The 27,772-nt window shown below is 29.1% G+C and overlaps 1 protein-coding gene across 2 annotated transcripts; it reads left to right on the top strand.

Annotated features, from left to right (window-relative positions):
* Positions 1 to 107: 107 nt before the first annotated feature.
* LOC119601230 (60S ribosomal protein L10) lies at positions 108 to 26,801 on the top strand. Of its 2 annotated transcripts, none has more exons than XM_037952031.1 (5): positions 108 to 247; positions 382 to 412; positions 470 to 775; positions 13,451 to 13,613; positions 26,538 to 26,801. In XM_037952031.1, exons 2-5 carry the CDS (start codon positions 390 to 392, stop codon positions 26,700 to 26,702), a joined length of 657 nt encoding a protein of 218 aa, XP_037807959.1. In that variant the 5' UTR covers positions 108 to 247; positions 382 to 389; the 3' UTR covers positions 26,703 to 26,801. The 2 variants fall into 2 exon arrangements, with proteins under 2 accessions (XP_037807959.1, XP_037807960.1); XM_037952032.1 differs by having other exon boundaries at positions 13,451 to 13,617.
* Positions 26,802 to 27,772: the final 971 nt, after the last annotated feature.

Here is a 27,772-nt window from a genome sequence, read left to right as displayed (position 1 = left end):
CACGTCCTTTTGATCTCTCTTTTAATGTTTTTTAAGACTATTACTGTTTTAAAAATCAAAATTTTATGTTGTATTGATTGCTGGTGTAGACGTAGATAGATGATATGTGATGTTGTATAGCGTAATATCTACCAGTGTAGACAACGTTGATATTAAAATGAATTTTTGTTTCTAGACACTTCCTACGGTCTGTTTAGTAATTTCCTATTGCGTTTGAGTCTTTCTTTTTGTGACCTCCTTGATAAAGGTATGTGTGAATTATTGATCCGTGCCCATCATGGTTTTTTTTATATGTTTATATATTTTCAAACTGCTTACCTAACTATATTAAGCTTAAGAAATTCTATTAATGCTGTATTATTGTTCATTTTCGTACTTTAGGAATTAAAATGGGTCGTCGTCCAGCGAGATGGTATGTACTAAACATTAAATAAAGTGAACTTTATTAATATTTAATTTTATTATTTAGCTATCGTTACTGCAAAAACAAGCCGTATCCAAAATCCCGTTTCTGTCGTGGTGTACCAGATCCCAAAATTCGTATTTTTGATTTGGGCAGAAAGAAAGCTTCTGTAGAAGATTTTCCTCTTTGCGTTCATTTGGTGTCTGATGAATATGAACAACTGAGTAGTGAAGCTTTAGAAGCTGGACGTATTTGTTGCAACAAGTATTTGGTTAAATATTGCGGCAAAGATCAATTCCACATCAGAATGCGCCTACATCCTTTCCACGTTATTCGCATTAACAAAATGTTGTCGTGTGCCGGAGCTGATAGGTATGTATATATAGGTATATATAAAAGTATATGTATAATATATACATTGTATAAAAAAGTATGTGTATATAAAAGTATATATATAAGTTAGTATTGAATTTTGTAGTGTCCACAATAGATTTATATCTGATTTACGATAAAAATTTTAAACGAATTCACAATTTTATGTTTTCTAAAACTAAGCCACATATTATTTCATATTAAAACCGATTAAACAAATCGGATGTCATACTGTAACAAATGATCAAAAAACATGAAAAATGTTTGGCATATAAATTTTGAAGTCTTTGCAAGCCAATGCGCTATCAGGCTACGTGTATTTTCGGTGGCGTGTCAACGTCCATGGACATTAGCACACACCACACAAATTCATAGTGCCAATGGACGCTATAACACTTCCATAAGTGTCACAATGTCAATGAGAAGAGTGGCATAAATTCCATGGTTTAAAAATAGTCTATCATGAAAAAAGCCACTATTTTAAAATACCTGCGTCCGCCCGATGGCCGGCTATCCAGGACACTTTTTTAAATAAATCCAAAATACAACATACTCCACAGTTACGAACAATATTATACGGAATAAAAGTGTCACTTTCTTTAATCATAAACAAATTTTCCAATACATACATTTATTTTTTCACGAAGTCACTCCTTCAGTATGTTGAAAATTTATTTGAATTTTCAAACCACTTGTAGCTCAAATATTCTGAAATTTAATATGTAGCATAGATGTGGGTAATAAAATCAATATTTCACTAGCAATAAATTTTATTTAAAAAAATATATTTTTCACTAATTTTCAGCAGCTTAGTGATAGTGAAGCTTATATTTTTAGCACTAAAATTTTTTAGTGGTAATTTTTTTTAACTATAACTCAATTGAGTTGTAGTGTAGAAAAAAAGCACTTCACTCAAATAGTTAAAAATTTGATCTGTCACTAACAAAAGACTGCAAAAATTTTCTTTGCACTAATTTTTTTAAAATAAAAATTAAAATTTTTAAGACAATAAATGATAAAATTTTTTAAAAGATACATCTGTTAAAATAGAAAATACAGATTTAGATAGCGATGACACTATGATGGATCATACATATGCAGTTACCCCAACAACATTTCATGCTTTTAAAAAAATGGTTGAAACACCTGGATTCCAAAACTTCTTCAAAGGATTTTAAGTAAAAACTTGTTCAAAGGATTTCCCGTGTTTTAGCCTCAACAAATATCTAAAAATAAGGCAATGTTTTTAAAATTTAAAAGGCCTTTGCCTTCTTCTGCTCCAGTAGAACGATTATTTCTTTAGCGGAATGGTGGACTCTCCTCGGAGAAATAAATTAATAGGTCGATTATGTATCTCGATTGCTGCATTGTCAGTTGCCTAAATGATGTGGTTACTGGATGCTTTTTAAGCAATAGTTTGGAAATTTTGTAAATAATGAATGTTTTATTCATCAATAATATTAGTCAAATGAGTTTTCGATTCACTTGAACCATTTCTAGACTGACCTATTAACTTAAACTTTCAATTGAATGAAACATTTCTCCGTTGAAAGAAAATACTGCAGGAATATTTTTGGACTAATAATTTAGTGTAGAAAAAATTATTTCATTAGGCTGTAAAAACAATTATTTTAACTATTTTTAAAATAGTTTTAGTTAGAAATTTTAAATATTACTATTATTGAGTGAGTCTTATATTTTTCAATTCATCACTAAACTTAATAAAAGTAGTGAATAATTTTGAACTACCCCTAATTATTAGTGATATTAAAAATTAATGCAAAACCCCCTTCTCTGATATGTAGACATAATATAATACACTCAAACCTCGTTTTATGCGAATTTGAATTAGTGCGGTTTCAAAATTCTAAAATTTTTCTTTGCAAAATGATTTTGAGGAAAATTTTGGTCAACATACATCCAAAAACAGCAGGGACCGAAAATAATTGTTATTTTTTTCTTTCGAAAGAAAAGGTTACGCAAAAAATCCCTTTATTTTATTTAGGGACTTTTTAACCATTATTATTACCATAACCAATTAACATGAGAAATATATTTTCTGGTTATGAATAACTGCCCAGCAAAAAATAATTGATGTCATACTTTACAAACTACATCTTAATCACATCTTAAAATGCGATTACATATTTTTCACTTTTATAATCCAAATATTTCCTTACAAATGAAACCCCAGTTAAAAGTGAGGAAAGAGATGTAGAAAAGTCATTACAAATAACATATTTGAAGTACATTAAGATTTGGTGAAAGAGTAGTGAAATTTACATAAGCGTGTCATTAAGAGAATGTGTTTTATTTTTGACATCCAAATATCGGATTTTTACTGCTTCTAAAAATAAGATTAGATGTAGTTCAAAATTGCCAAAAATGAACAACATCCCTCCAATGACACGCTAATGTAAAATTCATAGGTTTTACACCCGAATTTGAAGCACTTCGGGTTACTAGTTGTGATGAAAATTCTACATCTTTTTCCACACTTTTTTTGCTGGGTGTTATTTAGCAACCAATATTTTTTTGGTAATAGATAATCAAAATTTATTTAATTTATTTTTTGGTCCATATAAATATTAACGAAATTAAAAGAAAAATTAATTGAAATTATATTTTTTTTATAAAATGAATAGATATTTGTTGCAAAACTGGCCGTTTTATTTACTTTGCCAAAGATATTTGAAAAAAATATAACCAATAACATTTTTTTGGGTACAATAATTGTTATTCGTTACCAAAAAAAAATATATTTCTCTCTGGTATTGGTTACGACGACCAAAATCAAATATATCTTATAATAATGGTTAATTATAATACATATTTTAAATCCGTTACTATTAATTGTTAAATGAGACCTTTTCGTCATATTTCTTATAACCGTTACTTCCCTGAAAAAAAGTGATCAACAAAGTACAACTACTGATTTTTTACCAATTCCGGTTCGGATAATATAAAGAAATATTAAGTTTTATTTTTAAGAAATGTTGTACATTTTCTTCATTATTTGGAATTGGTATTGTTTTATTGTTTGTTTCCTTTATTTTTTATGGTTTCAGTAAAGAATTAAATTTTTGTTGATCTTTTATATGCGATTTTGTTTGACTTTTAAGGGAATAATTTGAAAATGTGCGCTTTTTTATTTAAAACCCAATTAATGGATTTTGTACGGAGCTTGTGTATTATTTTGTGCGAATTTGAATTATGCGCTTTTTTACGAAACGAATTAACCGCATAAAACGAGGTTTGAGTGTATACATTTCCGATTAAGTAAACAGCAATGGTTAATGTCCGATTCCTGGATACTAACACCATATATATTTGCAATTTTCGAAATTATATTCTGAATGTTTTCCATTGAGTGAGGTGTAAACCATAAAAAAGTATATCTGATCTGTTTTGACGTCTTTCCAAGATGTTATTTTTTAACTCCAACATTTTAAACTTTTCTTGAAAAGATTTGTCAATAGTGTTAACCACTGAATTTTTTACATCAGCTTCAATATTTTTTAAATCCAAAGATAAATCTTGTTTTATTTGTAATGCCATGGCATCAATTTTCGTGTCTATATTATTGAAACGATCATCCAGTTTATTGAAACGTTCATCTAGAGATTTTTGTAGAATAACTTTGAAATCATCTTGGTTTTCAGGCATGCTGTTAGAGTTCTGTGATTCAGCAATAGAAATATTATTTGGTGTTATTATGTTTAGACTTCTCACAGCAATATTTACACGTACTTGTGAGTCTTAATCCTGCACATTCCGCATGGGAAAAAATTCCGCAAATGACACAACCAGTTTCACAGTATGGACATATGAACAATTATCAAAGTTTTTTAATTTTAAAGATAAAAAAAATCAAAAAAATGTTTTGATGGCACAATCAAAATATTTTGTGTGAATATAAACAGACCCTAACACGTGATTAATCCGTTCGCGTTAATCATTTTGATCGAGGGGCGCAAAAGTTATAGCGGTTTTTACCTAAATATTTAAATAAATTCTTAAAAATAGTATTTTTATATGTTATATTTGAAAAAATTGCACATACAGTGCGGGCTCGAGTTGCGCAACTATCTATTATTGCAACTGACTGATTTGAGCAACAGCCTATTTTTTAACATTACAATCTTTATAAAAGCAACTTTTTTTCAAAAAATGGTCGTGATAGCGCAACTTTAACATTTTTATGTCATTATTTGGAAGTTAGTTTTTGATTTATTTAATTTTCTTTAACTTTTTTCATTCAGTGTAATTTAAAATGATTTCATCAGTGATAGGCACCTAAAAAACAGAATTGTATATTCCGGCCTAAGTTATGATAGGAAATATAAAATTATTTTATTAAGGAATATATTACTTTACAGTTATATTTATTTTTATTGATTACTTAAACATCAATTAATTTCTTGCTTTTGTTAAAAATTTATATGAAATTGTATAGGATTTTAGTGGTCGGTCATTGCAACATTTCGCAAATCGCAACAATCCCGATTTCCTTTCGATTGCGTAAATCGACCCCGTACTGTAATTGTAAACCATAAGATTTATTATCAAAATTTTTAAAAATACACAGTAAGAAATTTAATTTAATTATTTTTTTAACTTGTTGCTTATAGTTTTTGAAAAATCGCGAATTAGTAAAATTTAAGAAGAAAAAAACAGGTAATATCTGAATTCTACGAGCTTGATTTATAAGGGAATGCAATTAAAAAAAATAGTTTGAAGGACTTAAATGTTTATAGAGTAATGCTTTTTTGATGCATTTAATACATTAAAGTATTAAGAAAACTTGCAAATGGTGATAATTTTGAGCATCATCTATGATGTGCCTTGACAAAAGTTTAGATAAAAGTGGCGTTTTTGTAGCTTACAAGGACACTTTAAATGCATTTATGATACCAAACCATTGTGTTTATCATTACCTTCATGTCTATTCAGCAAATGTTTGTATAAGTCGATGTTTTATATACAGTATTGTTCGAAACCTAAGCAACTTTTTTTGGCATTGTATACAAAGTGCTATATTTTCTATTTTAATTGATTTATTCAAAATTATATAATTGATAATAATAATATTATGTGTCTACATTATAATAACAACAACAAAATTTTAATTCCATTTCGATGTGAGTTACAAGAAAATAATAACTGAATTAACTCCATAAATAGCTGTTCGAAACTTAAGCAACTTTTTGATCTTCTTATGAAAATCTTTGGTCCTTTTGAGTTCCAAACACCTTTATGGAATAGATTAGTTACTAGTGTAGTTCGTAATGAATCCCAATCGGATTTTAAGCCATTTGCCAGCTGTAACGTTTTCTAAAACTGCGAGTTTCGACCCAGCGCTTCAGAATGCCGAACAGCATCTCTAAGGGGCTTGAGACAGGAAATTTTGATGAGCAATCAAAGAGTTTGGGTCCTATTACCCGATAACAACTCTTAGATCAACTTTGCCAAAGGTTTTGGTTCATTATCATGCTGAAAATCGCAATAAAGTAAGTTGATCTGTTCGATGTACTCAATCATATGATTCATTTTGTTGGCGAAAAACGTCCCAAAAGGAAAAACAATCCAACTTTGTTTGTGTTTCAACATCAGGACTAACTCTTCTCTTTAAAAAACATAGCCACACCCTAAAATTTTGCTCTCTATTCATTATTGGGCCTTTACTAAAAGGGTATATTGTAATATTTCCTTCAGCCTCTGAGCCTCGCATACTCTGTTTGAATTTAAGACGGAAAATGTGGACCCGTTTGTAAATAAAACTGTTTTTATTAGTCTTGCGTAATCTATTTCAATATTCTACCCAAAATTGTACAAAATTTTTGAAAAAATCGAATTTCTTTAAGTAAACTCTGTGCCATGTCACTGCGGGATTCATATGCGGTTACATCATCGTACATTAAAGACTTAAAAAAGCATGGAGGTCACACAATTAAGGTTATGGGCAAGATTTTTAGTGAGTAGAGTAAGTCCTGATGTTGAAATACAAATAAAATTGGATTGTTTTACTTTCTGGGACATTTTTGGCCAACAAAATAAACCAAAGGATTAAGTACATTGAACAGAACAAATTACTTTGTTGCGATTTTCAGCATGATAACGAACCAAATCCTTTAGCAAAGTTGATCTAAGAGTAGTTATCGTATAATGGGACCCAAATTCTTTGATTGTCGATCAAAATCTCCTGACTCAAGCCCCTTAGAGATGCTGTTCGGCATTCTGAAGCGCTGGGTCGAAACTCGCAGTTTTAGAAAACATTACAGCTGGCGAGTGGCTTAAAATCCGATTGGGATTCATTACGAACTACACTAGTAACTAATCTATTCCATAAATGTGTTTGGAACTCAAAAGGATCAAAGATTTTCATATGAAGATCAAAAAGTTGCTTCAGTTTCGAACAGCTATTTATGGAGTTAATTCAGTTATTATTTTCTTATAACTCACAGCGAAATGGATTTAAACTTTTGTTGTTGTTATTATAATGTAGACACATAATATTATTATTATCAATTATATAATTTTGAATAAATCAATTAAAATAGAAAATATAGCACTTTGTATACAATGCCAAAAAAGTTGCTTAGGTTTCGAACAATACTGTATAAAACAGTAAAAATAAATAAATGAAATTTTGCAAAAATTTTTAAAAAGTTCATAAAATTTTTGCATTCGCATATTTTTGCATACTCCGATTTTAAATTTCAAAATAACAAAAAACTCAATTTACGCAATAACTCAAATTATTTCCTATATAAGTGGTGATGTGTCGAGCCAAAAACTGATATTTTAAAAAAATTTATGTTCAAGTTTTCCAACTTTTGTAGCTGTCCTACCCATCTCCTATTCAGGGCACATTAACGAGATATATATACCATACTGTGTATAATTACATTAGCTAACCATTGTTGTCCCAATTTTTGTATTTTATTAAGGGACGTCAGCGCCCGGTCAAAAAAACTAAAAAATTCAAAATTGGAAAAAAACCTGGTGACAAATTTCAACATCCAAGTTCTAATACGTAAAGTGATGTCACACGGATAAGCTTGTAAAGAGTTTATCTCATAAGTGTCTTTATCAGACCTTATATTTGATCATACTTTCGTACGAAATGTCGAAAGAATGTCTGACATGGTATCAAACATTTGTTCAACTTCAATCAGATTTGTCGAAAATTCCTTCAGAATTTTACGAGCAATTTACATCAGATTTCATACCGAATTCAAACCTTGTCGGTTTGAACATTTTTCCGAATTTCCTCAGACAAAGAGTTCCGAATTCCGAGCAAGCTTTCATACAATTTCGTAACGAATTCTAACGGAATTCGGATACGAAATCGGCAACTTGTGCAGACTGTCGGTACGAATTCGTCAAAAATTGTTTAGTGGGATGTTACTTTTATTTCCTTATTTATCAAGAAATTAATTTTTTCATATTAGAGTAATTATATAATTTTTTTTACGGCTTAAATAATAACATAGAAACAAATTTTAACCTATATTTATTTTATTTTCAAATAAACCTAGCCTATTGGCCACAATCGGTTACAAATTTCTACTTAAAAAAGAATTTATACATAAAAAATATAATCATATAACAAATAATTAAAAATAAAAAATAACTTATTAATAATAAAATAAATTATAAAATAATTTTGAAAAAAATATTAAAAAATGTACCGCCAAAATGTAAATCCTAACTCAAAACTCCAAAAGATTAATAATGGAAGTTCAACAAAACCAGCCAAGAAAAACAATCTACACCAAAGTAAGCATACTGAATCCCTGCCATAAAAATAATCGACCAATTTAAGAGATAGAAATGTGATCTCCAATCTCTAAAAAGTTGAAAGAACAAGAACATGAGAGAGTCAAACACACCCCTAGCTATACAAGATAATAAGAATGTCTACCCATTTGAAAAATATAATGGAAATTTCCAAGGATATGAAAGGATGACATTTTTAAAGGATATTTAAAAATATATTTGATTCCGGAGATTGTCATCTTTCATTTGATATCCATATTGACATACAGCTGCGTTCAAAAAAATAGGAGTGAGACTTAAAAATAATTGTGCAGCTTAATTTTAAAAAGAAACATTTACAGAAATTCAATATTTTTTCACGATATTTGTTTGTTAACTGTTTAAAATACAAAACGAATGAAATTTTTTATATAGGTTCATTAGTTTTTTTGGTATTCACTTTTTTCGAAATCCATATCAGATTTCGACTGTTCAAAAAAATAGGAGTACCGTATATTATATAACCTAAGTTAGATTAATTTCCATTATTCGTAGTAAATATTAAAAATATAAAACTGTTATATTTAGATGATTTTCAGTAATTTTAAGCTCAGTTCACAATTATTTCATTTAAAATCCTGAAAGAAAATGTCAGAATTGACAAAAGTGAAATCTGTTCAAATATCTTGAAAATTATGAAAATATCGTGAAAAAAATATGAAAAATCTCATAGTAGTTTCATTAAAAGATTCTTTGAATACTTTAGGAAGTCAAATGTTTTAAAATCTCTCATAAAAAATAAACATTTTATTCAAATATGATAAGCGCTCCCCAAAGACGCTTATCATTTTTTTAAAATTAAACCGATTAAGGCGTCCCAAATTAGTGAAACTAAGCCAAATTGTAGTTATTAAGCATCGTGATCAATATTCAGTTAGTTCAGATCAATTTTTAAACAAATCTTTTTTGAAAAAATTTAATTTGAGACCATAAAGCATATAGTGAAACCCATAAAGTTTACCAAGTAACGCATTTAGAGGTGGTTTCATACATGGATGAATTTTTAATGCATGAATACGACAACAAATTACATTTTTTAATCTAATTGAATTCAGAAAATATATTGGAAGTCCATTAATCGAAAAATATTAAGCTCTAACCAACTTTCAAAGAAGTCGTATAATAGGAATGATTCACGATGGGTCTTGACAAAAAGGGTATGGTCGTAAAAATTGTAAAATGGTATCGTAGACCAAATTTTGTAGGTAAACATATTACCACAAGATATGTTCTCATATTCCCAATAAACAAATTTGATAAAATGGCGGTGTTGTGGTATGAAAACATTATTGATTCCAAATTGGTGAAGGTCGTTCCATAGGAAGTAGGCCATTACATGGTTGTCGACCTACTGATTCTAAAGCAAAACGTTAAAAGACTTTGCATATAAGGTCTTTTAAGGTTTTCTGAATAAATAACTGCATATTTGTGGATAATCGGCCACGACATGTGTCATCAAGCCCCTCAAAACCGTTGTCGGAAAGGCATTAAGTTCCGGAGGCTCATATACCCAAATTCTAAATAAAATCTTGACAAAAATTAATGATGTTGTACTGCTACACATTAATTAATAATATTTTAGATGAAATTCCCTTCGTTTTTGTTTTTATTTTAAAAATATTTGAACTTAAATCGAATACTCCTATTATTTTGAACAACAGATTTTGTATATAAATTTAAAAAAATATATATTTTTTTATATAAATTTCTTAAATATTTAAAATAACGATCATAATAATTAGAGAACAAGTTAAATAAATAATTTATAAAAATATCTAAATCTTTCACTAAAAAATTAAAATTTTAAATTTTTGAAATTTTTACTCCTATTATTTTGAACGCAACTGTATGTACAGTATTGTTCGAAACCTAAGCAACTTTTTTGGCATTGTATAAAAAAGTGCTATATTTTCTATTTTAATTGATTTATTCAAAATTATATAATTGATAATAATAATATTATGTGTCTACATTATAATAACAACAACAAAAGTTTAATTCCATTTCGCTGTGAGTTACAAGAAAATAATAACTGAATTAACTCCATAAATAGCTGTTCGAAACTTAAGCAACTTTTTGATCTTCTTATGAAAATCTTTGGTCCTTTTGAGTTCCAAACACCTTTATGGAATAGATTAGTTACTAGTGTAGTTCGTAATGAATCCCAATCGGATTTTAAGCCATTCCCAACCTGCAAAGTTTTCTAAAACTGCGAGCTTCGACCCAGCGCTTCAGAATGCCGAACAACATCTCTAAGGGGCTTGAGTCGGGAGATTTTGATGGACAATCAAAGAGTTTGGGTCGCATTACTCGATAACTACTCTTAGATCAACTTTGCCAAAGGTTTAGGTTCATTATCATGCTGAAAATCGCAATAAAGTAAGTTGTTCTGTTCTATGTACTTAATCCTATGGTTCATTTTGTTGGCCAAAAATGTCCCAGGAAGTAAAACAATCCAATTTTATTTATATTTCAACATCAGGACTTACTCTACTCACCAAAAATCTTGCCCACAACCTTAATTGTTTGACCTCCATGTTTTTTTAAGCCTTTAATGTACGATCATATAACCGCATATGAATCCCGCAGTGACATGGCACAGAATTTACTTAAAGAAATTCGATTTTTTCACAAATTTTGTACAATTTTGGGTAGAATATTGAAATAGATTACGCAAGACTAGTAAAAACAGTTTTATTTACAAACGGTTCCACATTTTCTCTCTTAAATTCAAATAGAGTATGCGAGGCTCAAAGGCTGAAGGAAATATTACAATATACCCTTTTAGTAAAGGCCCAATCATGAATGGAGAGGAAAAATTTAAGGCTCTGGCCACGTTTTTTGAAGAGAAGAGCTAGTCCTGTTGTTGAAACAAAAACAAAGTTGGATTGTTTTTCGCCAACAAAATGAATCACATGATTGAGTACACCGAACAGAACAACTTACTTTATTGCGATTTTCAGCATGATAATGAACCAAAACCTTTGGCAAAGTTGATCTAAGAGTAGTTATCGTATAATGGGACCCAAATTATTTGATTGTCCATCAAAATCTCCTGTCTCAAGCCCCTTAGAGATGCTGTTCGGCATTCTGAAGCGCTGGGTCGAAACTCGCAGTTTTAGAAAACGTTACAGCTGGCAAATGGCTTAAAATCCGATTGGGATTCATTACGAACTACACTAGTAACTAATCTATTCCATAAAGGTGTTTGGAACTCAAAAGGACCAAAGATTTTCATAAGAAGATCAAAAAGTTGCTTAAGTTTCGAACAGCTATTTATGGAGTTAATTCAGTTATTATTTTCTTGTAACTCACAGCGAAATGGAATTAAACTTTTGTTGTTGTTATTATAATGTAGACACATAATATTATTATTATTATCAATTATATAATATGGAATAAATCAATTAAAATAGAAAATATAGCAATTTGTATACAATGCCAAAAAAAAGTTGCTTAGGTTTCGAACAATACTGTATATTAATAACTTTATATGTCCTTAAAACTTTGAAGTCCTTTAAAAAGGAGAAACGATCAGAAAATTATAAACTGAAAACGCAGTTTCACTTTAAATGACCTCTAGTATCATATGTATATGGTCTCGTTCAATTCGAATAAAAAATGTAATATTGTATCATGGTGTAACAATTCAATGTTTTTAAGAATTGCCAAACTAGAAACATAACCATTAATTTAAAACCAAGAATAATAAAATCGGATAAGTAGTCTAGAAAATATGAAGTTAATTCATATTAATTCATTCTTCAAAAATATATAATGCGCAGGCTAAAAAATTGTATGGTAAATTATTTGTGTGTTGAACGCAGAAATAAGTATTATATTGCGCCATCTATGAAAAAAATTAAATGTACACTTATTAAAGACACTTTTTATTGGTTTAATTTTACACTGACTACCAGATGAAGAAGTTTGTGTGTTTTTTGGGGAAAATTATTGGGATTTTAATTTAAAAATGGAGACTTTTGGGGGCTTTCAGCATGTCTACTCTACCTCTAAGCATGTATTAGTAGAATTTTCTTTAGAAGTATTAGTTTAAAAAAGCGTTTTACCACACATAAAATACCCACATATTTGCACAAAATTGGTATAATAGTACAATGTTTGTATTGCATTAATTTTCTTATATTATATTTTAAATAATATTTAAAAATGTATTCTATATTTGTTAAAATGTAATTTTTTTTTTTTTTTGTGGTAAAGCTTGAGTTGGCAATTTATGTGTATTATCTATCTATAATAAAAACTTTGAATAATACTGTATGACTGCTTTTTTGCTTTGTTTGGACACAAACTTATTAAAAAATGTTTTCACATCAAAAAAATCAAACAAATTTGATTTTTTTTTTTTTAATTTGCTTTGAAATTTTGTATCTGGCAATTTAATTTTATTTATTAGATTCACAAACCGTCACAGGGTGTATATATTTTGAAAACTTTGGAGCATTGTTATCCATACTTAATTTTTAAGTAGGTATATCTATCGCTACTTACAAAATTTATACCTACTTAAATTTGTACTGAAAATTTATATAAACTTCGAAAAAAGCACGACTAATATTTCAAAGCAAAATTGGAAAAAAATCAATTTTAGTTGAATTTTACTTTCTTTTCTTTAATACAATCCTAAATCAATAAAATATTTGTGGCATTTTATACCGTTTAATATTTTTGTTTTATTTGGTGTATATAAATGATGATATTGCCTAGAGCACTGGGATATGAAATATTATGATTACATATTTCTTTGACAAATAATCTGAATTTTATGTTTTCACAAATATAAGATGTACTTTCTATTAGTTTTGCATTGATACTATTTTTTTATTCTTTTAGGCTTCAAACAGGAATGCGTGGTGCTTTCGGAAAACCTCAAGGAACTGTCGCAAGAGTTCGCATTGGACAACCTATAATGTCTGTCCGATCAAGTGATAGATTTAAAGCTCAAGTTGTGGAAGCTCTTCGTCGTGCTAAATTCAAGTTCCCTGGTCGCCAAAAAGTAAGTAAAATGGCCCTTAAAAATGGAAAATTACAACTTTTTCAGAATGAAATTACTTCACATTTTCAACGTGGAATTGACAATTGTTTAAAGTAATTAAGTTTTTATCGATTTATTTACAAGTTATAATTCCACTTTCGATCGATAGATTTGAAATGAATATGTACAAGATTTATTACCTTACAAGCTTGTAATGCACTGTGGCTCCAAATCAAAAATCTAAACTCTTATTTGAGGTTTTTTAGAATTGGTGTCTCTGAATCCAAAGTTATAATTTAATTTAGTAATAAATTTTCCAAAATTCCATTGTATTAAAATTTTAAAAACGTCGATTTTGGCGAGTATTGCACAGTGCTCCCACGTAGAACTAAGTTTGACAAAAATAGAAGGAGTTGTTGCTGATCAGCAGAGAAACCAAAATATGTAAATGCGGATATAATCTTGCAATATTTAAGGCATACCCAATAAACCATACGATATTATAATGATATCGAAACGATATAACTTAGGTGATAAAAACTATCATAAGTGATAGTCGTTCTCGGAAGGAATGTACGTATTGTTGTATGTATGTGTTGATGAAAGTATGTATTGATGCACATTTTGATGTAAAAATGTGTTGATGTATACATATGTTTTAAATATGTATGTATACATATGTTTTAAATATGTAGGTGTTGATAGACATAGTTGTTGTTGTTTGTGTATGTATTGTTAAATGTATCTATTAGATATTCAAATGATTAATCCTCGATCGTTTAATCGATACAATTTAGGTGATTAATTGCTTGAACAAATGAAAATACAAATATAATTATAAATAATTATATGTCTAATAAATCTTTCTATAAAAAGTATTCATACATTCATTTGTAATGGCTTTTGAAAATATTCTCTGTGTATCATTTGATAAAGATAGCAACTAAATTGTTATACCCTACACCACCATAGTGGGGAGGGTATTATTACGTTTGTGCTGATGTTTGTAACGCACAAAAATATTGGTACTACACCCACCTTAAAGTATACCGATCGACTCAGAATCACTTTCTAAGTCGATTAAACCATGTCCGTCCATCCGTCTGTCCAGCTGGCTGTCCATGTAAACCTTGTGCGCTTGTGAAATTGGTCCATTATTTCACCTAGCCCCCATACAACTCTACCCCCCGAAAAGGGCTTTTGAGTTCATAATTATTTCTTAATTATCGGACTTTATTTGACCCTAGCCCCCATACAAAGTCGTCCCCTTCAAAAAATTACTTGAAGGTCAATAATTCACTAATAAACACTAGTATCACGATGAAATACAGCATACATAACTCTAATGTAAACGTAAAGCCATGTACCAAAATTTATAAGGATATGCCCATTTTATCCTTGACCCCATATAACCCCTCTTTTAGAAAATCACTTTTTTCAACAAATTCTTAAAATATTTTGGAATTAAGGTAAACAACTTAAATGCTTTGTTATTAAAAATAATTCACATTTTTAACATACTCAGTGGTGTAGGGTATCATATGGTCGGCCATGCCCGATTATACTTTCCTACTAGTTTTTGTTTTGTCTATAGTTTTTGTTGCTGAGAATATTTGTATTGCGTGTGTACCTTTCCTTATGATATCGTTTTTCCATAAAATTATGACATCGTTTTCGCTATCATAATTTCCAAAAATAACAATAGTAAAATTACTTTTTTCATTTTTTTCTGTATGCCCTTTTGTTCTTAAAATTATATTTAAAACGCTATTTAACTAAATATTTCGCTAAAGTAGCCTGAAAAAGAAAAGATTGCATACATTCATACATATGTACATATTTTTATAAGAAATCGTATTTGTCATACATTATACATTGTCATGCAAATACCTTAAACTTTTTCAAATTACCACAAAACTAAACAATCGAAATTCTTCGCGTATTTCTTTTGGTTTTATTTAAATTTTCTTCCCAGCTTTTCATTTGTATGTTGTTTGAAAAAAAAATATTTAAATTATTTTTCTGTTTGAAGTTTTTTTCAAATGTTTGTACTTTTCTTTATTTCATTGGAAACAAAATATTTAAAAACGATATTATAATAATATAAAGTATGATATCATAATTGCTCTTTGTTTTATTGGGAGGTTATCAAATTTTAATGCTTAATGAAAAATTCCAGTGTATGTTTATTGGTTACTGAACGTAAAACAGAATTCGATTGAACTTTTACTGTATATTTATATTTGGTTTCCCTGGTATTGTCTAAGGCCAAGTTGTTCCCACAAATGTGCCTTGCTATTATTGAAAAATTAATCATGACTAGATAAAACATTGTTTGGAATACAAACCAATCAAAAAATAAATAAGAAAACGTTTTTCGTTGTTTTAAAATTCATTAGCCCAATTCACGGTGTGGTGTATATTTGCAATTGTAAATGTTTGCTATTATTTGTGAACAATTTTTTCTGTAACACTAATTGCAAACACACAAAATATACGACTATTGCTGGCTTTTTGCTTTAAAACCGTGCGTCTATCTCCGGTGTCCTGGAAGATGAAGCTAAATATGAGCAAAATTTACGTCCCAAAAGTAAGTATACATATTATTTCAATATATATTTGGTTTCATGATATTAACAAAATTTACTTTATAATAAAATATTTTTACACAATAACTTGGAAAAAATCCACTTTTAGTTCCGAAAAATTTAAATTTTTGGTAATTGACCTGAATATTACTTATAGGAGCATTTTTTCATATTTAAGGCCATCTTTCTATTTAAACCCCCGGAGTTTTGGATCGGGTATTCAATAATATCCCTTGTTTGTTCATTATGATGCAGACGATATTTTAACTTTTAAAGTAATTATTTCTTTACAAAAATTGCAATCCATTTCGGTCCATTGTCGTTTTTAACAAGATATAACGTTCATGTTCGATATTTAATGGGGATTTCCTAAAATTTATTTCTTAAAATGCGTTATTATTAGTACTTTTACTAGTTTCCATTAATTAAAACCAGTTTTTTTATTCCAATCATCCATTACACACTTCTAAATACTACCAATAATCGTCAAATGGTGACCATGTCAATAACTTACACTACGTATCGGTTCCGAAATTGGTCATTGTCCAAAATAATAAGATTTTTATATTAAATCAGGCTCAATTAATTAGTGGTATGAATACGAATTGAACACTTTTGAACAAGGATACGTCTTAATTTGTTGCTAGAACAAATAAAATGCCCGATCCATAAAACATGGTTATTGTCTCGGGTATATCAGTAAAATTTTACTGAATACTGCAATTTTTTTCAGTAAAAATTTACTGAATACTGAAAATTTTTTCAGTAACCAGTAAAGATATACTGAATACTGAAATTTTTTTCAGTAACCAGTAAAAATTTACTGATTACTGAGATGTGTAATGCAGTAAAATTATACTGCAGTGTGCCCATGTATGATTTTCAAGTATATGTTGTAAGTATTAAGAAATCGGAGTTAAATTTCGGATTATAAGAACGTACTGTGTTTAAAATGGCCAAATCCAAGCATATCGCATTATTTTAAAAATAACTCTTTTCAAAAGTTAAAAATTCAACTTCTAATGCATCATTTGGAAGGTTCAATGACCACCAGATCCAAAATCCGGGTCTAAAGTGGGAAACTATTTCGTAGAAATGAGAAAAACTGTTCTACTAATTATTTCCGGAGCCAATCGTCCCAAATTTCAAAATTTCGGATCTAAAAGTGGATTTTTTCCAAGTTATTGTGTACAAAATATTTTATTAATAGCATACCCTGGGTGCTTCGCTACCCTAACCAAAATTAAATACATATAAAATTTTGTTTACTTTTATAGAAAATTTAAATTGATTAAAAATGTTTCAATTTTTTACGTTCAATATCACGTGAATAAATTTACATTCAGGAAGAAGCTTGTATTTTAAGTTTCATTCGTTTAGCTTCCACATTATAGAAAATTTCGAAATTACTATTTAAAAAAGAGTACTTTAAAATACCTCTTATAGATTCTCATTTAATGAAAAATTTTATGTTTTTGTGTTCAATATTATGACAATTCAAAAAATTAATTTGATTAATGAAAAAGTACCAAAAGTCAATTTCAGTAGATTCTCATTCACTAAGGTCCCTACATATTAAATTGAATATTTCCATGTTCAATATGTTAAAAATATCGAAAAGTACCATCGGAAAAACGAAAAAGTACAAAAATCTCTTTCAATAAATTCTCATTTAATAAGGTCCGTGTGTCATGTGTTCCGGTTAACCATTATATAGAAACCCAAAGGTACCATTTGGAGAATGAAAAAGTACCAAAGAGTACCCACTTACATAATATTATTCAGTCAACACCATGCATGTTAAAATTTATGTTTCTAGGTTGAATATTTTAGAAAATTCATAAAGTACCACTTATTTCTCTAAAAAAAAAGTACTAAAAAATTCTCTCTTCACAAATCTTATTCAATGAGGACTGTATATGTTTAATAATCATGTGAATTCATATTATAAAACATATCATTTGAGGAAAGAAAAAGTACCAAAAGTGGGAAAAATTCTACCTTAGTGGAAAGTACTAATAAAAATAGTACAATTTTTACCCTTTTCGCTTAGAAATATACTTTTTTGAGAATTAAGTTTACAAAATGTTCCGTATTTAAATCTATATTTCACAGATAAAACTCAAACGATTCAAATCTGCATTCATTTGTTCCAGAAAAATTGTATTTCAAAAAGGTACCAAACAATTTACTCGAATTTGGTCCTATATAGGCCTTAGTACTCGAATTCCAAAATAATATACCAAAAGCTTATTTTTTGTAAGTAAATAAACTACTTTTTAAAATTTTATAAAAATTGGCTCAATGAGTTTGAATAAAATTAAATTTCCCGTTTTTCCCCTTTTTGGAACCTTTTTCCCCAGTGAAATAGCAACAATTTTGTTTCAATAAATATTACGGAGTTAGTTTTCTTAACGTGCTTAAAAAAAGTACCAAAAATACAGTTATCTCCTCCCTTTTACACCCCAAAAGGACTGAATTTTAAAAAAGTACGAAACAGGTGTCTCCTAATTTTGGGAGACATATTAAAAATATTTACAAAAATGTTACTTTGTTTATTAGTTAAAAAGTTATAAAGGGCCAAAAAAGGTACCACATCACCTTTGTTACACATTTTCACCCTTTAAAAGTTCGAATTTAAACAAGTAAGAAATTATAGTCGGGCGAGGCCGACCATATAATACCCTACACCTGTTACAAAAATGAAATGTGATTTTGTTTTTCATTTTGAAGGGGGCTTTGTATAGGTGCTATGGTCAAATAAGACCCTATAATTATAAAATTCATGAGAGTCACCAAGGATAGTATAGCACTTGGTTTTGCAGCTTTTTGTTGAGATACTAGTATATTAAACATAATTATGAATTTAAAAGCCCTATTCGTCGGGTTGGGGGCTAGGTGAAATAATGGACCGATGTTAACCATTTTTAAAAGGCTTCGTCCCTGGCACAACAGAAGATCATGTACCAAATTTCATTGAATTATCTTCAAAATTCGACTCAGAAAATGATTCTAAGCCGATTGCTATACTTTAAGGTGGTTATAGGACCAATATTATTGTGCGTTTCAAACATCAGCACAAACCCAATATACCCTACACCACTTTAGTGGGTAGGTACCGGACACCCATCTGCTTATTTTAAGAGTAGATACAGGTGCATTTAAAATTTTTCTTGTGTCACTAATATTAGGTAAGATAATTAAGAAAACCTGGTTTACCCGTTTTTTCCCTCTTCTACCCCTAAATGTACAAATTTCCAATAATCCTTAGTGGATATACATTAGAGTGCTCCAAAAAAACTAAGTTTCGAATTTTGCCCGTCCCCCCCCCTAAAATTGTTCTACGGGTTATAAAAATAAGTCGTGCAAAAAATTAGGTCAATAGGACTACGTTAACTGGTGCCGCAACGGCTCTGAAGTTTGAAGATGCATTTACAAGGGGAAAATATGCATTTTTTTCAGTTTTCACAAAAGTTTTGTCATTAAACAATTTGTTTTGCATTTTATTGTCAAAGAATCGTAATGTACACAGAATTAGCGTTACAAAAAGATAAAAAACACAAAAATTGGTTGAAAAATGTAAAAGTTATTAAAAATTCCCCAGGCCATTATCGTGTCTCAGAGCACTTGAATTCGAAATGTGATAAAAAATAAACATATTTTTGAAAATATTCTAATAAAACAATTGTATTACTTAAAATATATCTGTAGTTACTTGAATATGAGTTTTTGTCCTTATATAATAACGTAAACCTGTTCTCAGCTATGGTCGAAAAATTTTGATATTTTTAACGGTCGTTTCAAAATTCAAATTTTAGTTTTTTTGATACTTTGTTAAACAAATTTCAATATTTTTGGGAGAACTCATAGGGATTTATGGACAACAGATTAGGGAATAAAACAGTAAAAAAATTAGGTCAATACCTCTTATAGTTTGCCCGTACCTGCAATTTGAATTCAGCGGATTTCGAGAAAACCCCATTTTTATGTAATATTTTGCAAAATTAGCCTTTTTATTATATTGTTGTGTATTTTAAATGGAACCTTTTGTAAATTTATTAGTCCATATATTTCTAAATAAAAATCAAGAGTTTCATGCAATTTGGACGCCATTAACCCATAAACTTTAAAGGTCAAAGGTCAAATTTTGTAATATTTGCAATTTTTGATGGAAACTAGTCGAAATTGTTTTTATTTTTAGGTAGATTATCATAAAACTTAAGAAATTTATTTATTAACAACCGATATTTACAATAATCGCTGAACCTTTCAAAATGGGTTAATACCCAATTGTTTTTTTTTATCAATTTGCTGAATTAATGGGATTGCAAACGGGTTTTATTGAAATATGTCCAAATTGGTATGTTTTTAAAACATCGGGGTCATTTTGACCCCAAGGCCGTTTAAGGGTTAATTTATTTTTTTCACTATTATTGTAAATATCGGTTGTTAATAAATAAATTTCTTAAGTTTTATGATAATCTACCTAAAAATAAAAACAATTTCGACTAGTTTCCATCAAAAATTGCAAATATTACAAAATTTGACCTTTGACCTTTAAAGTTTATGGGTTAATGGCGTCCAAATTGCATGAAACTTTTGATTTTTATTTAGAAATATGTGGACTAATAAATTTACAAAAGGTTCCATTTAAAATACACAACAATATAATAAAAAGGCTAATTTTGCAAAATATTACATAAAAATGGGGTTTTCTCGAAATCCGCTGAATTCAAATTGCAGGTACGGGCAAACTATAAGAGGTATTGACCTAATTTTTTTACTGTTTTATTCCCTAATCTGTTGTCCATAAATCCCTATGAGTTCTCCCAAAAATATTGAAATTTGTTTAACAAAGTATCAAAAAAACTAAAATTTGAATTTTGAAACGACCGTTAAAAATATCAAAATTTTTCGACCATAGCTGAGAACAGGTTTACGTTATTATATAAGGACAAAAACTCATATTCAAGTAACTACAGATATATTTTAAGTAATGCAATTGTTTTATTAGAATATTTTCAAAAATATGTTTATTTTTTTATCACATTTCGAATTCAAGTGCTCTGAGACACGATGATGGCCTGGGGAATTTTTAATAACTTTTACATTTTTCAACCAATTTTTGTGTTTTTTATCTTTTTGTAACGCTAATTCTGTGTACATTACGATTCTTTGACAATAAAATGCAAAACAAATTGTTTAATGACAAAACTTTTGTGAAAACTGAAAAAAATGCATATTTTCTCCTTGTAAATGCATCTTCAAACTTCAGAGCCGTTGCGGCACCAGTTAACGTAGTCCTATTGACCTAATTTTTTGCACGACTTATTTTTATAACCCATAGAACAATTCTAGGGGGGGGACGGCCTGTAGGATAAAATTTTTTTTCCTTCATACAAGTTTGGAGCACTCTAATATACATAACCAAAAACACATCTACTGTCAAAATTTCATGATTCTAGGTTCAGCCGTTTGGGCTGTGCGATGATGAATCAGTCAGTCAGTAACGCTACTCTTTTATATATATAGATAAAGTTATTTTATTCAACCAGGTAAAATTTTCATAAATTTTGTCAATATCATTAAACCAAATATATGTTGAAATGATCTGTATACTTACTTTTGTGACGTAAATTTTGCACCTATTTAACTTCACCTTAAATGAGAACTCAAATAACAACAAGTAAGAGTGCTATATTCGGCTGTGCCGAATCTCATATACCCTTCATCATAGTATATTTAAAAATATCAATTTTATAAAATTTTAATTTATTTCATTTTCCCGACTATATCATTATTAGAGCAACGAAATAAACACACAAAAAACAAAAGGCAGTCAAACCAGCAGACATACAAACATACGATACGAAATACACAAAAAAAAAAAACAAAATACATAACGCAATGAAACCAACAGACATCCAAGCATACGAAACCGAATACACCAAGAAACAAAAACAATATACACAAGTGTTATATTCGGATATGCCGAATCTTATATACCCACCATCAAACCTCGTTTGACTCGAATGAAACTTACTTATGTCGAATTTCATCTATATACTCGTATATTTAGGCCAGTTATAAGCGTTAAAGTAATTTTCTGAAGGGGACCTTATATAGAGGGGTAGGGTCAATTATGGGTCGATCCTCATAAAATTTTGCATAGTGATTTTGGATCATAAGAAACTTACTTATGTCGAATTTCATCGCTATATTCGTATTTTTAAACAAGTTATGGCTGTTAAAGCTGCTTTTCGAGGGGCCCATTGATTGCCCATTTCCAATACCAAACAAACCTTACCTTATAAGAAATATTTATGTGAAATTTCAACCCTCTAGCTCTTTCCATTCGGACTCTATCGTGCTTTCAACAGACGGACGGACAGACATGGCTAGATCGTCTTAGAATTTAATGAGGACCCAGAATATATATACTTTTGTGGAATGACAAAATCAATATACCCCCCATCTTTTTTGATGGTGGGTTAACAAGACAATGAAACACACAGCCATCCAAACATACAAAACTGAACACACCAAGAAACAAAAACAACATACACATGGCAATGAAACACACAGCCATCCAAACATACGAAACCAAATAATCAAAAAAAACAAAATACACAACGCAATGAATAAGCAGTGTTGTTGTTGCTTATTTTTTATAAAATTTTCAGAGGTTGTCTCGGATTTTTGCTTATATCTCCGATGTTTATGGACGGATTTTGCTGATTTTAAATAGCATGTCGAATAAATAAATAGCATCTCGAAAGCATGTCTGATAGAATTACTGAAGATTTGGATCCCGAAGATATCTGGGGTCTTCAGAAAACTGATTTCAACAGACAGACGGACATGGCATAAACGCTATCTATTAGGATTCAGAATATATATACTTTATAGGGTCGGAAAATTATATTTTGGAAATTACAAACGGAATGACAAACTTATATATAGTAGGGTGATCGACTCGATTTTTCAACCGGTTTTAAAACCGGTTTTTTCTGCTTTACCAGTGTCGGTTTTTTCTTAATGTTGATTTTTCGAATATCGAATAACCCGGTTTTTTCACTTTTTAAAAACCGGTTTCGAATACTTTTATTTGCTTTGTATTCAAAGATTATTTAAATGAAATTTTTAAGTAAATAATAATACAGCTAAATTTGAAAATTATTTGAGTCGAGGAACTAGCGTATATTTTTCTAAAGCTCCTTTGGTTAAACTTTTTTGATTTTCCTAATTAATTAAAAAAATTTATTTGTAAAATTGATAACTGTTTGATAAAATTTTATCAATCTTAAGATTATATTCAATTTACAATAATTAATTTACGGCTGAAATTTTATGGAAGTGTTGTCCTAAACAGGGCTTTTGAAATAAGCTAGGATTACATAGTACCTTATGTTTAACAGAAGTGTCCCACCTTTTTTCCTAATTTTTTTATATTAATGAAATAATGTAAATCAGACGACTAGATCTATAGTTATAATCTTTTAAACTGTTAAAAATCATTTCTGGCCATGTTTTATTAATCAAATTTAAACATAAACATTAAGTTTTTCAAATTAAAATATTTTTTTTATTTATAATGAGAAACCGGTTAACCGGTTTTTTCTGAATTTGAAAAATATCAACCGGTTTTTTTTAAATGTCAACTATTCGAAAACCGGTTTTTGGAAAATGTCGAATAATCGATCACCCTAATATATACCCTTCTCACGAAGGGTGAAGGGTATAAAAATATCCAGAAAAAAATGAATAATAACAATATAATTGTAATATAAATATAATTGTTTTTAATAAATTAATGTGTTACTTTTTTGTTTTTTGAAAAAATATCCTTTTTTAAATAAAACCAAGTCAGTATTTCTGTATACTTATTTTTGTGATTAACTGTACGTTCATGCAAATTAAACAATTAATTTTTGTTGTGATATCATCTATTCATATACGAAAATTGCTTTATTAATTCTTGTATGTTTGCTTTTTATTTTCATAAACAAAATTAAGAAATGAAGAGAAATATTATTGTAAACTTTTCTGAAATTAATGAACCTAATTTTATTTGGAAAATTAAAAGCAAATAATTTTTTCCTTCAGAATGTACATATGTGAATATTCATAGTTGATGAAAAACGACGTTTTTGCAATTTAGTTTTTGGTTTTATTTTTAAATTTATGTTTGCAATTTCTGAAACAAAGCGACCAATTCCGGTTCAGATATATATATTATTTTTTACTTTTAACAAATTTTATATATTTTCAACATTATCTGGAATTTGTATTGTTTTTTATGGTTTCAGTAAATTTTTGTTGATTTTTTTATATGCGTTTTTGTTTGACTTTTAATGTGCGCTTTAGTGGGTTTTATATGGAGCTAGTGTGTCTTTTTTTTTTTTTTTTTTTTTTTTTTTTTTTTTTTTTGCGAAACATCACTTCCACAGAAGGTAAAAAAAATTATCTCAGTGCTACTTTTGAAGTGGTGATAAATGTTATTTTGGAAGTACTTCGTGGACTGATAATGTACCCTGAATTGTTGAATGCATTTTTATGATGAAATTCGTAATTTTTATTCAAATGTGAATGTTGATGCAAAAAAGGTTGACGGAAATACGGCTAACTTCCAAAACGTCAGTTTTGTATAGTGTTTGATAACGCTGCAGTACAAAACATTGACAATGCATACTGTTTCAAAACTTCATCGACAAGTATTATAAACGCAGCGAAATGGCAATCAGCGCATTAGTTTTAAAGATGTTTGTTGAAATCATTTTCTAAAACTACACAAACAGCTGACTTGCTAAAAACAATACTTTGCATTTTCTATATTTTAGAACGTGAAAATAAACAAAGCAATGTTTTGAAACTTTACATGTGTACAAGATTTAAATACCGCAGAGAAATTGTGTTTAAACTTTGCGTTGGTACGTTTTGGATGTCAGCCTACCTTTAACAAATCTTTCCAACTGTCTCTGGTTTGTGCATTTTTACTAGTAGTTGAAATTTTTTTAGCCTATTTGAAGTTACAAATATTGAAATAAAATTTTGTTTTCAATTTGAAATTTATTTTACTAAAGTTTTTCTTGGAGCACATTGCACATTAGTTCAAATCATCACTTTTTCCGTGCGAAATTAATAACGACAAATAATTAAACTCTTTAAATCCTAAAATGGAGCATATATAAGGCATAAATAGGTATATTAGAAAAAATTTAAGCGAAAATTAACCCTTCTGTGGCATTAACCCATTGACTACAGTTAAGAACACAACTTTTTTTCATTTTGGAAGGACTTGTCTGACTCGCGAAAGTTTTTTAGAACTAATTTCCAGCGTGAGGTTCTTTGCTTCCGAGCTGAGGTTGCTACTGCCCGAATTAATAATTCAGTTTTAATTTAAAATTTTTTCTTTCTTCCTTCTGCAATTTTCCATTTTGTTGCTAAGAAATTACGAAAATGCGGACCTTTAAATTCAACAATTCCTTTCAAGCACCATGGATATTAGGATGACAGAAACACATGTCTGATAAGGACATCATCCTTTGCGTGCTCCTTTAATAAAATTTCAAAATGCTCATTAGGTAGCACCCTGGAAAATATTAAATTACTCAAAACGCACAAAAATGCGCAATTCGGGGTAAAGTGAAACTAATTCACAACATTTCAGGTTATTTATTTCTTCTTATTTCAGGTGTAACAAACGTTTCAACAAAGATTTCTTTAAAAGCTTTCATGAAGTTAACATTTTAAAATCAAATTAAATTTCTTTATGGTTATTTTAAATATTGACTTTTTTGAAGTAAAGGGATTTTATTTCCAATCATTTACTAGAATATATATAAACAACTGTCAGCTCTAAGTGTTTTTATTTAAAAGTTATTGAGTATTATTTACACAATTTCCAGAATTAATAAACGATAAAATATACACTGTACAAAAAAAAATTTAAAAATGTTTTGAAACGATGACTGACTGCGTGATGTAGAACAGTGTTTAGCATTTCGCAAAAATCAATTGCGAATTTGAACATATTAGTGTATTGGTAATAGGATGATATCAAAAAATTAATTATATTTACTGTTCCAAAATTTGAATTTCGCACAGGAAAACTGGTAGTTTGAACCACAGTGCATTGGTTTGAAAAAACAATCTGAATAATATATAATTGCATTTTACTGTATAAACTTTAAAAATTTAGTGTATTTTCATATTACAAGATATACAAAGAATAATATATTATTGCACTTTACTGTAACAACGTAGAAGAGAATGATTAATGATGGACAATTATCACCTTTTAAATAAATTTTTATTATAAGATATTTTTCACTATATTCTCATTTTTTATTTTTAGATTTATGTCTCTAAAAAATGGGGATTCACTAAATACGACCGTGAACGTTACGAAGAATTACGTAATGAAAATCGCTTAGAACCTGATGGTTGTAACGTGAAATACAGACCAGAACATGGACCAATGGCTGCGTGGGAAAAGGTACAACGCGAAGTATATGCTTAATAATTGTATATAATTTTGAAAATTTCCCATGATAAACTTGTAAAATTTTAATTTTTTCCATAAATAAAAAAAAATGGCAAAATAATTAATTACTGTCAATTTAAACATCTATCAATATATATCTGAGGTCCTCTGAAAACTGATTTCAACAAACAGACAGACGGACGGACAAACAGATAGACAGACATGGCTTAATCGACTCCGCTATCTAGGGATTCAGAATATACACATGTGGACAAAAAAATAAATACACCAGTGAAAATTCTGTTTAACAGCTTATAATAAAATATTTATTGAAGATAGATTAAAAATTGAACATAATTAAATTTTTTATACGATTTAAAATAAAAATACGAAAGAAAAATAAATTAAAATCCTAAACTGCTTAAAATGTTTTAAAATGGTGGACAAAAAAGGGTACATTCAGCAGAGGTACCAGAAAAATAAATCTAATTCAATATTTTTAAATTTTTTTGTTCATTACAACTTTTGTTTGGTAGTATCCTGAGTAATAACCATTATTTTGAATAACTTTATCCACCCTTATTGGCATATAGGTGATCAGTTTACGGCAGGTTTCCACTGGTATTTCGTACCACATTTTCTGGATAAAGGCACGTAATTGATTCCTATTTTGAAAACATTCATTAGCTACTCTTCTTTTTCCATTGGGTTGAGGTCAGGTGACTGACTTGGCCAGTCCAGTAAGACCACATCATTACCCTTAAACCAATCCTGGCACAACGTTGAGGTATCCTTCGGATCACTATCCTGGTGGAAAACCATGCATATTTTCTTCAGCATAGGGCAATATAACATTTTCTAGGATGTCCCTGTATTAAAATGATGTCATGGTGTCAAAAATCCGATGAATAGGACCAATACCGTTCCACGAGAAATAGCCCGGAGGTCATTATGTTGCCTCCGTCGTGTTTGACCGTCTTCTTAGTAAAACGAACATGGAATTCTTTACCTTTGGGGCATTGTACGTTCCTTGCCAAGCCATTTCCGAACAAATTAATTTTTGTTTCGTCGGTCCATACGATATTACCCCATTTTTTATTCACCCT

The sequence above is a fragment of the Lucilia sericata genome, unplaced genomic scaffold (assembly GCF_015586225.1).
Source record: "Lucilia sericata isolate MDLA Ls3-8-SP2 unplaced genomic scaffold, ASM1558622v1 Contig000152F_arrow, whole genome shotgun sequence".
NCBI classification, from domain to species: domain Eukaryota; kingdom Metazoa; phylum Arthropoda; class Insecta; order Diptera; family Calliphoridae; genus Lucilia; species Lucilia sericata.
The sequence above is the reverse complement of the archived record's forward strand: the minus strand, read 5'-3'. Positions and strand labels throughout refer to the sequence as shown.